The sequence below is a fragment of the Lolium rigidum genome, chromosome 6 (assembly GCF_022539505.1).
Source record: "Lolium rigidum isolate FL_2022 chromosome 6, APGP_CSIRO_Lrig_0.1, whole genome shotgun sequence".
Taxonomy (NCBI): domain Eukaryota; kingdom Viridiplantae; phylum Streptophyta; class Magnoliopsida; order Poales; family Poaceae; genus Lolium; species Lolium rigidum.
The window spans coordinates 71,101,217-71,116,173 of record NC_061513.1 but is presented as its reverse complement, the minus strand read 5'-3'; the positions used below and the strand labels follow the sequence as shown (position 1 = coordinate 71,116,173).

Genomic DNA, 14,957 nt, shown 5'->3' with positions numbered 1-14,957 from the left:
GGATACCCATCGAGCAGGTCAATGATGCATAACGTTCATATTTTCACATTCATGAATAACACATTTAACAAGAACACACCTATTTGAACTCGATAAATTAAATCAATTACATAAAAATTATCATAATTTGATAATCACATTCTACAAAATATACAATGGTCACAACTCAACAAAATAACTACATGCCAGTGTGAGATATGATAAGAGTATGGGTAATACCCACATGCACATTAATGTACACGTCCTCTACCTACTGCAACTTGACGGGAGGAGTATTGATACAACCCAAGGGTATAAAACTATAATCATACGGGTCGTGTATCCATGGGTACACAAAATGTTTAGGATCCGACTTCCTACCTCGAAGAACCTTTAGAGGGAGTTTATTATCATCCGTTATGGATTATCTAGCTTGGTTCTTGCTTTAGTGTGAAGATCTTGTATGACCGCATGGGTTGCACGGAGTTTCCTAGGAAGTTCGCTATGAAGATGTCATAGAGGCGGTCCCATGATCATATGGATCCCTTCTACTGGTTGAGCAACCAAGTTTCAGCCTTTCTTGTCAGCAAAAGTGGGAAGAGGTTGCACATTTCCCAGGGGCTGCCCACTCCGGCGGACTGCCCACGGTGGCGCGGATGGTAGTCACGTACACTTCTAGGTACTAGAGCAGGTTGGAGATTCCCTTGAAGGACTTGATGGTATGTTACTTGAAGCGCTCCAAGAATGGAGTTCCTTGAATTTGCCTAGAGGGGGGCTTTAATTTCCATTGCATTCTCTTGGTGTCATGAAAAAACTCATCATGAGTATAGTCATCACCCTCATCTTCTTCTACAAAGTAGTCCAGGGAGCATCCTCTTTCTCTTAGTGAAGGATTAGAATGGTCAACTAGTGTACTTGGTGACGACATGGATACTTTAAACTCAATTGTTATCCTCCTTGTGTAGGGAGCCTTCACACCAGTCGGTTAAGCATGATCTTCCTAGGAAGTGCAACGTGTTGGTTCACTTCTTGCATCTTGGGATTTGCTTCACCGGATGGTCTTCTCCATCATTGGACCTTTCCGCGAGGAGAGGGAAATTGGTGGGCATTACTGGATTTGGTGGAGCATGAACTCGCATCGGCTTCTAAGGTGACGGCGATCCAATACTAAGATTATGCTGCCACCCATGTTGGATAATAAAGTCGCTTGTAATGTCCTCCAATCTTGTAGACACCTCCATAAATAGATCACGGTTCTCCATACGCTGAAGAGACGACCATGAACGGAGCAAAGTACTGCACCCGGTAGATAACCTAGTTAAGAAATATGTTTTATCAAATGTATAATGATTTCTACATAGCCATAGCGACCAACTAACGGAAAGAGCTCTCACCCTATTAAGTATTTTAGACATTTGATCCACCCCATTATGCCAATTATCGAAAATATTGGCAACACTACGTGGCGGGTATAAGGTAGAACCTATTTGGATGATTGACCATATAGATCTCGTGAAATGGCATTGAAAGAACAAATGTTCTATAGTCTTATCATGATGACAAAAAATACATTTCTTACTTTCCTGCCAGTTGCGTTTTGCTAGGTTGTCCTTAGTAAGAATGACCTGTCGAAGAAGCTACCATGCGAAAAGCATCATTTTCAACGGTACTTTCATCTTCCAATTTTTTTTATTATGTACTGCCGGCTGTAAAGGCTGGATCAACGCTCTATACATTGAATCCAAAGAGAATTTAACATTCTCACTTAGGTTCCAACGGAACTCATCTGGCCCTCGCGACAATTGTACAAAAGTTAAACGATGTCACAATGCATTCCAAGTTGCAAGCCAAGGCCCAACAAGGTCCTTTTTGAATGTCACACTCGGTGGTGAAGATTCCATAACCTTAGCTAAGGTTTCACCTTTGCGGCGCATAATATTATATAGAGCTAGATATTGTTCCCAGAGAGTGGCGTTTCCTATCCATTTGTCCTCCTAGAACCTGATATCGAATCCATACTTAATACAAAAAGATCTAAATGGAAAGAAGTGTCTCTTCGTTCCCATAAGGCCAGCCCAAAAATTTGGATCTTTGGGTTTTCAATAAACTCGAGAGATCGCATTGAGCCAACATACTTCCTCCTAAGTATTATCTCCTAAACCCCATCTTCGGTTAGCAACTTAGCCAACCATTTACCCAGTAGATCTGTGTTCTTAACCTCAAGGTCGTAAACACCAAGCCCTCCTTGGTCTTTTGGGCGGCAAAAAATACTCCATTTAGCAAGCCGACATTTCTTCTTCTCACCATCTCCTTCCCAAAAAAAAACTTGATCAATAATAGTCTAGCTGATGCAAGACTCCTTTGGACAACTCCAAGAAGGATCTTATATACAATATCATTTTTTTAGTACTGAATTAATGAGGAACAATCTTCCACCAAGAGATAAAAATTCTCCTTTCCAACTATTGAGACACTTCTGATGTCTTTCCTCGACGTGCTTCCATTCATTAATTGAAATCCTCCAAATATGAATCGGTGTGCCTAAATAACTAATTGGAAACTGACCAATCCCGCAACCAAAAAACTCAACATAGTAGGTTAGAGCATCTCCAGTCGCGTCCCCCAAAGCGTCCCCCAAAGGGATTTGGGGGACGCCGGCCAAAAAAACGATCCAGTCGCGTGCCCCAAAGGCCGCTTCGGTCCGGACGTGCTCCAAATGTTGTCCGGCGTCCCTCGCCCATCTCCTGTGTATAGAGTCTCTACCGGGGACGCCGGACACAACTTTTACACTTACTTTTTGTTTGGAGGTCGCGTTTGGGGGACGTGGCTAGAAAAGGGACCTTATACAAACGAAATTTTTGTCCGGACGTCCCCCAAACGACTAATCCGGCGCTTTGTCCGGACATCGTTTGGGGGACGCGACTGGAGATGCTCTTACATCATCCTGGACCTCGCTAAAATAGCTCTTATGAAAATTGATTTTCATCTGAGGTAATTGCTCGAAAGCTGAGCGAAATAGTTTTCAGATTTATCGTTTTCTCCAGATCACAATCCATAAATCTAATCGTATTGTCGGCATATTGTAGAATATATAATCCACCATCAACAATATGAGGGACTACCTCTTCAATTTGCCCATCAGCTTTAGCACACTCGACAAGGACAACTAACATATCAGCCACGTTGTTAAATAACATGGGTGATATGTAATGGGTCGCCTTGCCTTAAACCTTTTTTTTATCTGAAAGTATCTACCAATATCATCATTGACTTCAATGGAAACACTTTCTCGGAAAACAAAGTTATGGATAAGCACACGCCACTCAGGTGAAAAACTTTAATCCCGAGTGTCTACTGAAGACTTTATCATAGGATTTTTCAAAATCAATCATTAAGATTACTCTGTTCATCTTTTTCATATGAAGCTCGTGAACTGTTTCGTGCAAGGTAACAACTGCATCTAGGATATATCTGCCTTGCATGAAAACGGTATCAGTAGGGCGAACCATATGTCTAGCCAGAAAATTAAGCCTTATTGTAGCAACCTTGGTAAAGATCTTAAAATAAACATTAAGGAGGCAGATCGGCATGTATTGTTGAATCCTTTCTGCTCCATTAACCTTTGATAACCGAGTGATTTCACCAAAAAATATCAAGATGTCCATCATGGAGTGCAATGAAGAGCTCCATCAAATCTTCTTTGATTATCTCCCAAAAGGACTGATAGAATTCAGCAGGGAAATCATCTAAACCTGGACTTTTATTGTGTTTCATCTGAGAAACTGTTGTATTTACTTTCTCCTTAGAGTAAGAGGTAGTAAGAAAACCCTTTTCCTCCAATCCTGGATCTATCCATCACTAGATTACTATCCACTGGATCACCAAACAAACCTTTATTATATTTAGTAATATATGCCTTAAGCTGCTCATACCCTTCAATCGTGCCCTCACCATGTACAAGAGAATGAATGCGTTTCTTTGTGTATGCCATTCGCGACACTATGAAAATATCTCGTATTCAAATTTTCTTCTAACAAGAACCTGGCCTTCGATCTTTGGTATCATTTGAGTTCCTCCTCGCGAAGGAGTCCGACTAACTTAAATTTGATTGACTCTTAAGTTCAATTTATTGCGTCATTATGGTCTGAAGTAGAAAGAAATATGATCGTTAACTTTAACAAATACACTATCTCTGGAAAAAAAATCATTTACCCACTTCTACCGGATATGAGAAAAACCTTTCATGATTTTGTTGCAGAAAAAACCATTTCACTTTAGTGTAGATCAGTTTCTGTGACATTACAACTTTAATAAAATCGCCTTTAACTCTCTCAATCTCACTTGTGAACAAACACATGGTGAGAAAGACAACCTGTTTTCTAGCCTCGAGCCCTCCCTACCCCTTCCCTTTCTGGCCGTTGCCGCCACCGACGCTGGCGGCGCTCATCTCGCCAAAGGCGGTGGGTAGATCGGGGAGGCGTGCCTTCACCGTGTTTCTAGAGGAACGACATCGGGGAGGCGTGGAGGCGCTGTGGAGGAGGTGTCAAGGTGAAGGGGAGCACTTGTGGAGGCGCTGTGGAGGTGGCGTGGGGGCTATTGTCGCGGCCTTTAATAAAGGTGGTGGTCCTAGGGTTCCTCTTGTGAGAAGATGATGATCTACTTGCTTCATGTCGTCCTTCATCTGGCCGGAGTGTTGTGTTCCGGAAGGCTCCGCCTAAAGAACTCCATAGTGTGCCTTATGCCCGGAGGTTGCTAGATCGGGTGGTATTCGTTCATGCTTACCCATGTTTTATTCCGACCGTTTAGTACTGGAGGGAGCGTCGAGAAGCTCTGTTATTTTTTTGCAATCAGGGGACAATTTGGTCCATGGTGAAGTCAGATACAGAGAATGTCATGGAAGCCGGATTTTGAGGACTAGCATTGGTGGTTCGAGTCGCTACACTATTGAGAGATTTTCTTGGTGTTCCGCATTTCGTAGCTGCAATATGCAAGTGGGGGCGACAACACAAGTGAAGTCCACAGTCTTACCTTTCAGGGTGAAAAATCCAATGTATGGCTTTAACTGGTTGTGACTGACAATGACTTGTTGAAGGCATCATTTTGAGAGCTGGGAAAAACCTAAGATTTTCGATCGAGCGACGACGATGTTTGTGCACAGTTGTTTTCTTGGAGATGTTGCTTTTGAAGAGCATGGGCTTCACGTTTTGTCTTGGTTGGGGTTGTGTTGTTTTTGAAATGTTTGGAATACTTTAGCGGAACTACTATTTTAGTTTCTTCTTCTTCTGGCTGCGTGCATCCGTACTGGTTATTAGGTTATTGCGTCATTTCAGAGGGTAGTGTAATTTGTATCGTACACATATTAATATGTTCCTTTTATCGAAAAATGGCAAGAAAGACTACATAACACACGCACGCACTGCACTAAGGACAATATTTGATTTGCAACTACCTCCCGTTAAGACCATACTGGCTACATTTTAGTTAGCACTCACGGCCACTTTTTCCATTAACTCAATGCAAAGTACATATAAAATAGACGAGCAACCAGGACACTTCTCAACTAACAACTGAGGCCATATCTTTAGTAGGGCGACCTAAAATGGCGACCCATTCGATATATTTTGGTACATTTGGGTCGCACCGCGAACAGAATGTGGGTCGCGGAGCGGCGCAACCCATTGTGTTTGCGCTCACCATTTTGGCCTGTTGGCTAAAGACAAAAACTTAGCCGAATTCAAACATAATTTAATAGAGCACCAAATCTCTAAAAGATTTTCATTTCATTCATTCGAACATAATTTACATACGAAAAAAAGGAAAAACAGCCCTGGCTGTGGGAACATAAAAAAGGAAAAATGGCCCAGCGCTGCCATCTCCCTCGTCGTCGATGGTGAGGTCGATGAAGAGCGAAGGCGCGCATGGCCCTGCTGCGCCTAGGCATGGATCACCGGCGGCATATGCTGCGGCGGATACGACACATACTGCGGTGGTGTTGGAGGCGGCGGAACCATCTGGCCATCCCACTTTGCTTGCAGATGCGCGTGCGGTGGGAACAACGGTGGTGGTGGAAGCGACAATACGTGGTCGGCCGCCATGGCCGAGAGTTGCACGACTTGCTCCAGGCCTGGCCAGGACCATTTGGCCTCCTCCTCGGCCCTCGACAACTCCATGGCGATGGCAGTGGCCGCGTCCTCGTTGTAGTCAGCGGGGACAAGCACCTCCAACTTGACCGAAGCGGGAGGCGCATCGTCCTCCATGACCTCGTCCTCATCTCCGTTGTGTTCCTCCTCCTCCTCCTCCTCCTCCTCCTCCTCCTCCCAGTCATCCTCGCTGTGGGCAGCTGCGAGGACACCGTAGTCCTCGCCGGACCAAAAGTCATGGACGTCTTGAGTCGCACCGCGTGCCTCGTGCTCCCATGCTAGGAATGCGCGCCAGAAAATGGTGTGCATGTAGGTGCGGTCGTACCGCATCGCCGGCGGTAACCGCTAGATGTGGTGACACATTTGTCCTCCTGAAATGCCATCCGTCCATCAGCGGCGGCAACATAGACACTCTTCCCTTGTTGAGGTGCCATCCTCCTGTCAAGAGGCAGACGTCATGGTGGCGAGAGGGATCAGCACACCCCTCCCCCCGCGTTGGTACCCCTGCAACGACACGTATTTCATGTTGCGCCGTGGCTAGGGGAGGGGGGCTGCTGGAGCGCCACTGTCACGGCTTGAGGCCTGCTGAAATCTTAGGCATGTGGAGGCGGCGGCAGATTCCTGCCGCGCACAGGGTTGCGACGTGGAGGAGACTCCGGCGGCATCAGCGACGGCCCAAAGATGACCCCACCTCGTGGTCGTTGCCGGTTTTCTTCAGCCATTTCGGCATCTTTATCGACGTGATGCAGGGTTTGCTGGACGGCCATGGCGCTTGGATTTTCTAGCAATGGAGATGCGCAGTTGTAGTAGGGATGAGCGACGGGCGTAGGGCCAGTTTAAGTAGCCCAGGCCATCAATACATGTGCAGCGTCCCGGCACCATCGGCATCATTGCCGATGCAGAAGCTGAGGCGGCGACTGCAGTGGTCAGTGACTTGAGTGTCGTGGATGCTGCCGCCGGTCAGCCTTCTGCCTTCGGCTCGCTTCCATGCAAGCCCGCGGCTCCATAAATTTGGTGGACCAAGAATATTACGACTAAGCGTAGCATGCACATGTAGCTTGCCTCTCCTTCAGCTAACAACCTGCATATGACCATGAGTCATGGATGGACTCGCTAGTTCTCACGTAGCACGTTGGTCTCTGCACTTGTACGTCAACTTCACATCACCATCGGCATCTCGCCATGCTTGTGGCATCACACAACTATCTCAGACGTCTCACCGCTTACTCCTGGAGTGATTCTAGGAGGAAGACGTTGTCATAGTTAGTTAGTTGGTTAGCTAGTGCATGGGCCTCCGCAGTTTCCTTGGACCGTGCCTCAGTGCTGCCGCGGGGGATGACCTTCGAGCCTTGTTCTCCGAGTTGAGCCACGTGGACATCTGCCATGATGTTTCGGACTTACGCGACGGCCATCTCACTAACAAAAAACTACCAAACACATGTTTCTATGTCAATCTTTTAGGCATTTCAGATCGATGATGTGGCGACCAAGGTTTGGAGGAATGCTGCCCCCTTAAAGTGCAAGATTGTCTACTGGCTTGCTCGAAAGAAAGGGCTCCCTACCAACGAATGGCGGTTCCGACACCACCTCTCTACCTCCGCCGCCTGCCTCTCCTGAAACCTTGATGAAGACACAGATCACATGATGCTCTTCTTCCCCCCGGGCGGTGGAAGTTTGGGCTTCTTTCCACTGCGATTTCGACCCAGGCGCTTATACCAGTTTCGCTGACTTCTGCCTCAAGCGTTGCTGCAGCTGTGAGGAGTCCACCATCAACACTGCCATTGCTTGGAGCATCTGGAAGCGGAGGAACACCCTGACTATCAACGGCGTTGTGGAGAGTCTCTCCCTTTTCTCTCGCAGGTGTATCGAGGATGTCAGGCTTTGGGCCTTTAGATGAAACACCCCCTCCCCAATCTCCTTTCTTAATTCTTGATGTAATGGATATGACCCCCCTTGAGTTTCTTTCTCTACTTTAGCTTCCTCTGTCCTCTAAAAATGCGCTTGTAATGAACCCTTGTACTCCGTATATTCTTCCGTTTTGTTATAAAGTTGTTCAGTCTGGCGTAATCCCGCTGTAGTCCAGGTAAAAAAAAAGTGCATGGCCCTGGTAATGTGTTAGTGGCCCGTGTAGTGGTGCATGTGTGTGTGGAGTTAGTGGTGAGTGTGACACTCACGTTGGGTCTACATAAGGCCACGAACTTTTTATTTGAGAGAAAGAGAATAGAGAGAAGAAAACGTTGGCTGCATGAGGCAGCCGGCACCAAACTTCATTGTTTACCTTAGGATTGTGAGAGAGACAAGCGAGATTGAGAGGTAGAAGAAAGGAGCTAAGGGATTTAGCTCCAACAACTATTTACTCTTTGGGAATATCTGCCTGGCTATGAGATCGCTACTAGAGTTAGCATTGGATATTGTTGTTCACGACTTTCAGTCGTTTTGGTGGGTTGTGTAAGAATCTAGGTGTATCCGTGTTTGCCCGTCGGCATCCCATCCCTGTCGTTTTGGTGCGTACTGTGGAGAACGAAGGTGCATTTTCTTTCTGTCGTATGCACCTTGTTTCGTTTATGTTTCGGTTGAGTACGGTGTGGTTCGTCCGTCATTCGAACTTGCCCGTCGTTCCTGATACTCTTTTTACCGCAACCTGGTAAAATCAGTTCAGATTCAGGTGTTGGTGACGCTTAGGAAACTCCATGGCAACTGATGGCCCTCGTGTCCCTACCACCAATTCACTATAAAACTCACAGTGTTTGCCGTAGCCATTCCAGCTCAAAACACAAAGCAGTTACAAGTCTACAGCCATCGTTCCTAGTACTATAGCTACTAGCTAGGCACTGCCCAGCCATGGCAAACCGAGCTCGCGCTCCCTTCCAGCTCATTGCCACCCTCTTCGTGGCACTCCTCGCGACTTGCCACGCCGGCAGCATCGCCGTGTACTGGGGTCAGAACGACGGCGAGGCGTCGCTGGCCGAGACGTGCGCGTCTGGGAACTACAAGTTTGTTATCGTGGCCTTCCTCCGCAAGTTCGGCAAGGGGCAGAACCCGCAGCTGGATCTTGCAAGCCATTGCCACCCCTCGTCGGGTGGCTGCAGAGGGCAGAGCAAAGACATCAATGCATGCCAGCGCCGCGGCGTCAAGGTCCTGCTATCTATCGGAGGGGGCGATGGACGCTACGGCCTCTCGTCCCCCGGTGACGCTAGTCAGGTTGCCATGTACCTGTGGAACAACTACCTGGGTGGCACGTCCTCATCCCGCCCCCTAGGCGACATCGTACTCGACGGCATAGACTTTGACATCGAGCTCGGCGGCGCCAAGTTCTGGAACAACCTTGCCATGGACCTGAAGAACTTGGGCAAGAAGGGCGGCAAGGCGGTCCTGTTGAGCGCGGCGCCACAGTGCCCATTCCCCGACGAGTGGGACGGCAATGCAATCAACACGGGGCTGTTCGACTACGTGTGGGTGCAGTTCTACAATAACAAAGATTGTCAGTTCAGCGCGGGGCGTGAGGCATTCATGAACGCGTGGAAGAAGTGGGAGTCGGTGCCTGCAGGGAAGATTTTTCTGGGGCTCCCAGCCAGCTCCAAGGGCGCGGCGGACACAGGATTCATCCCTGCCGGTGACCTGACGGCGAGTGTTCTGCCACTTATTAAGGGCTCGCCCAAATACGGTGGCGTCATGCTGTGGTCTAAGTTCTATGATGATCGCAGCGGATACAGCTCCGCCATAAAGAGCTATGTGTGATTCTCTCGGCTGTGCTCCGGCACGTATCTGTGGTACCGAGGTTCAAGGTTCCAGTGTTGTTCCTATAAGGCTATATAACAGTATCGTGTGTTTTTTTTTTTTTCGCGGGTAACAGTATCGTGTGTTAATGTATCTGGTTTAGGGTTTGATACGGCATTGAGATATGCATGCATGTAGTATAAATAGCTAAATATGAATGAAATAAATGCATACTTAATGAACCTGGTTTGAAGCTAAGTAGTACTTACGTTTATGTTTGATAACAGTGCGTCTATTTTGTTACGCAATTACTTCGCACATCACTTCAGTGGCTCGCAGGTCACGTTTCGCAATAAGTGCACATTTTATGTACTCATATCTGAACTCATCATGATTTGGCCATCCAAACTCGTTAAATTATTTTGTAGCAATTGAATTGTCTGTAAAACATCTTATTGTTGTGATGGGTAACATTTATCTTGTTTGACGAAATCCTTCCATGTCTTTTTTTGGCTACGTGCTTCTCCAAGTCATGTCCCAACAAAAGGGTTGGTGCACCCAAAACATGATTTCCTTCTATCCCCTCATTAGTCTTATTTTGAATTGACATCTTCAAAACTTTTGTTACTAAGAACTAATTAAAATAATTTCTTTGCAAGCCAGCAGAACTTGAAGGGTTTGGTGTTATAGACCTATCTCTAGAAAATAAATGGTTGCTTTACATATAAAGATGGTAATGGGTAGTGTATGGTATGGGTAGAGTAATACCTTACCCATACCGCCTTTAACCTCATGGGTATGGGTATAAAATTATACCAACACCCTGGGTGGGTACTTTATCCACCGTTTACCCAACGAGTAGATCAACAATTCATATTTTTACATTCGTTGGTAACACATTCAACGAGAAAAAAATTGTTTGAACTCGACAAAAGAATTACGATCTCGAAAAAAAAACGCACAATATATCAAAATGACCGGGGGAAAATTCTAAATCCGAATTCACCCGGGCTTGCCCGGTTAGACATTTTTTAGAATCGCCAAATTCGAAAACATTAAAAGATACGGCAAAGTCAAGATTTTTTCCTGCAAAAATAAAAAAATCAAAAAAAATTATGTGGCGCACCAAGTGCACATGGGCCACAAAAGTTTTGAGCCGAATTTTGAATTTCGGAGGCGCCATTCTCCTCCTCTTCTCCTCCACTTCTCCTCTTCTCCATTTTTCTCCCTTCTCCTCTTTCCCCTCCTTCTCCATTCTTCTCCCTCCTCCTCCTCCACCCACACCCGACAACCTACTCCTACTCCGGCGACCACCTCTGGCGACCACCACCACCACCACCACCTCCTCCTCCACCACCACCACCTTCCCCTCCTCCTCCTCCGGCGACCACCACCACCTCCTCCTCCTCCACCACCACCACCTCCTCCTCCACCACCACCACCACCACCACCTCCTCCTCCTCATCCTCCACCACCACCACCACCTCCACTAACACCACCTCCTCCGGCCGGCCTCCTCCACCATGATGGGTTCGTTGCATGTAAAATAAAAATTTATACTGTGAACATGAATAAAAACCAAGATCCAATCTAGGAAGAAGCAAGATCTAAACTACCAAGATCGAAGCAACGAGATGTATGTGAGACTAACCGTCGAAGATTCCAAAACCTACGAAATTAGATCTCGTTGTTGATGTAGTCGATCATCCTGTGCTGCAATCCGTCAGCACCTCCGTACTCGGTCGTGCGTACGGTGTCGATGAAGCCCGTCCTCTCCCCGTTCCAGCGAGCAACAGAAGTGTGGTAGATCCCCTCGGAATCCCAGCATCATGACGGCATGGTGGTGGTGGTGGAGGAGAAAAGCTGTAGGGCTTCGCCAAGCCGGAGCAGACTTGCCGTGGAGGAGAGAGGGGGTGGCAGACTTTGGTGTGAAGGGGCGGGTGGTCGGCTGCCCCTCTCCTCTATTTATAGAGGGAGGGGCGGCCAAGGCATCCCCTTGGGCCCCACCAGCGCACAGAAGGAAAGGGGGGATCAGAAATCATCCCCTTCCAAGTTTGCTTCCCCTTCCAAAGTTGCTCCCTCGATTTTAGGGATTTGATCTTATCCTCCGGGATTTGATCTTATCCCTAGGGGGGCTGGCAGGCTGGGCCTTGAGGGCTTGGTGCCCCAGGCCCATTAGGCCAGGCCGCACTCCCTTGGCCCATGTGGTCCCTCCCGGGGTGGTGGGCCCACCGATGGCCCTCTAGAACCTTCTAGAAGCTCGGGTCAAACACCGAAACTTTTTCCGAACCCCGGAAAATAACTTCCCTTATATTAATCTTATTCTCCGGAATTCCGGACCTCCTCGTGATGTCCCGGATCCCATCCGAGACTCCGAAAAAATTTCGGTCTCCATCTTATATTCCGAATCTACTTATGCAACATCGAACCTTAAGTGCGTCACCCTACGGTTCGTGAACTATGCAGACATGGTCGAGACTCCTCTCCGACCAATAACCAATAGAGGGATCTGGAGATCCATAATGGCTCCCACACATTCAGCGATAACTTAGTGATCTATTAAACCATTTACATACGATACCGATTCCCTTTGTCACGCGATACTTTACTTGTCTGAGGTTCGATCATCAGTATCTCCATACCTAGTTCAACCTTGTTTCCGACAAGTAATCTTTACTCGTACTGTGATATGTCATCTCTTGTGACCTAGTCACATGCTTGCAAGCTAATCAGACGACATTCCACCGAGAGGGCCCAGAGTATATCTATCCGTCATCGGGATGGACAAATCCCACTCTTGATCCATATGCCTCAACTCGCACTTTCCGAATACTTAATCCCATCTTTATAACCACCCATTCACGCAATGGCGTTTGATATAATCAAAGCATCCTTCTGGTGTAAGTGATTTACATGATCTCATGGTCGAAGGACTAGGTAACTATGTATTGAAAGATCGGGTGTATGTCCATTATATCATTCATCCAATGACATAACCTTGTTATTAACAACATCCAATGTTCATAATCACGAAACCATGATCATCTAGTAATCAACAAGCTAGTTATACAAGAGGCTTACTAGGGACTCCTTGTTGTTTACATAACACACATGTATCAATGTTTCGGTTAATACAATTATAGCATGGGATGTAAACATTTATCATGAACACTGAGATATAACAATAAATAATTTATTATTGCCGCTTGGGCCTATCTCCAACAGTCTCCCACTTGCACTAGAGTCAATAATCTAGTTCACATTTGTAAAGATGTAACACCTTGGCCTTCTGGTGCTTATCATGTTTTGCTCACGGGAGAGGTTTCAGTCATCGAATCTGACACTCTCAGAAACGTATGTATTTTGCAATTCATTTGCGTCTCCACGCATCACTCATTTTCCAAATGAGTCTGCATTAATAGTTTATGTTCAGTCTTCTGGTGGAACCTTAATTCCGTGATCTGAAATATATCACTAATATTGTCACACACAATATAGCTTCAAATTTCTGACACTATCGGAACTACATCAAGTTCTCAAAGAACTCCTTGACTTAAACATCCTCAGTCATTGTCAGAACAATGACATACTCTGCCTTCGTTTGTAGAATCCGTCACAATATTTAGAATCTAGCATATACTTCTTCTAGCTCATTGTGCTACCTTTTAATGAACACTTAGCCTAATTGAGATTGAAATTTATTTTTATATGTGACCAAACTAATATCGGTGCAACGCATTACATCGATTTTTTTGTCATTACCTCATACAAAACTATATATCCTTGGCTCTTCCAAAGTACTCAAGGATATTCTTATTGTTGTCCAATGATCATCACATAGATCATTCTGATATTTGCTCCTAACTCTTTAGAGCACAGGACATATGATTGTGTACATATTATTTGTGATCTAAAATCACTCATGTGGTTTTACTCATTGAGTGTCAAATACACTCAAGTCTTGTTAAACCTTCACATGGAAAAGAACACCTTCTTAATTTTTTTTAATTGAACTACTTCAATATTCATTCTATGTACTTTGACTTAAACTTATTATGCGTTTCAATCTATCTTCATAGATCTTGACGCTAAATATGTTTTAGTCCATGTCCTTTCATTGAAGTTAATTATCAATGAAACCTTTTAATCACATCAAGTATACAATTACATCATTTATAATCAATGATATGTCATCCACATATAATATTATAACTATGTCTCAGCGTTCCCACTTAATTTCTTGCAAATGCAAGCATCTTCATCGTTTATGATGAAATCAAAACTCTTTGATTATTTCATCCGGTGAAGATTTCAACTCCGTGATACTTACTTCATTCAGTGAATTTTGTATACCTATCTAGTATTCCACGGACTAGCAAAACTCTTGGTTTGTATCTAGTATACATCCTTTATACACACTTCTGGTAAGGAATGTATTTCTGCCATCCTACTATCATATCTCATAAAAGAAATATGTAGCGATTACTAAAATAATCCACATAGACTATAAACATCGCTACGGAAGATCTGATCTTATCGTAGTAAACTCTTTGAACTTTGTCGTAAACAACTTTTTGACAAGTCGAGCTTCTTCAAGGACATAGCATCCAAGTCCATCAATTTTATAGATCCATTTACTTTCAAAAAGTATGCACCTATCTTGGATTTCATGGCATTTAGCCATTTTAACGGAGTCAGGGCCCATCATAATTTCTTTGTATGTAGTTGGTTTATTATTGTTCAAAATCAATCCTTTGTCCACAAATCATTTATTTGATCACAAAGTAAACCATACCTACAAGGTTCAACAGGTACTTCGATCTCCAACGCTATAACACTTTGTAGACATGGGAGCCATGATCGTCGTGGCCGCTTCCGGAACCATTTCCGATGCTGCGCTACTCTGATCATCATGCTCAGGTTCATAAACCTTATCAAGTTCCATTGTCCTCCCACTCAAATACTTCGCTAGAAACAATTTCTTGGAAATAAGTAAGAAACATCGACAAACACTTTTGTCTTTGACTTCATAGTGGAAAGAATTCCCAATCAATTCTCTGGGATAACCAACAAAGACATTCATCCGATTTTGGTTGTAAACTCATTTACTTATGCTACGCA

The 14,957-nt window shown here is 45.3% G+C and overlaps 1 protein-coding gene across 1 annotated transcript; it reads left to right on the top strand.

Annotated features, from left to right (window-relative positions):
* The first annotated feature begins 8,960 nt into the window (after positions 1-8,960).
* LOC124667378 (acidic endochitinase-like) lies at positions 8,961-9,857 on the top strand. Its single transcript, XM_047204670.1, has one exon. It carries the CDS (start codon positions 8,961-8,963, stop codon positions 9,855-9,857), a length of 897 nt encoding a protein of 298 aa, XP_047060626.1.
* The last annotated feature ends 5,100 nt before the right edge of the window (positions 9,858-14,957 follow it).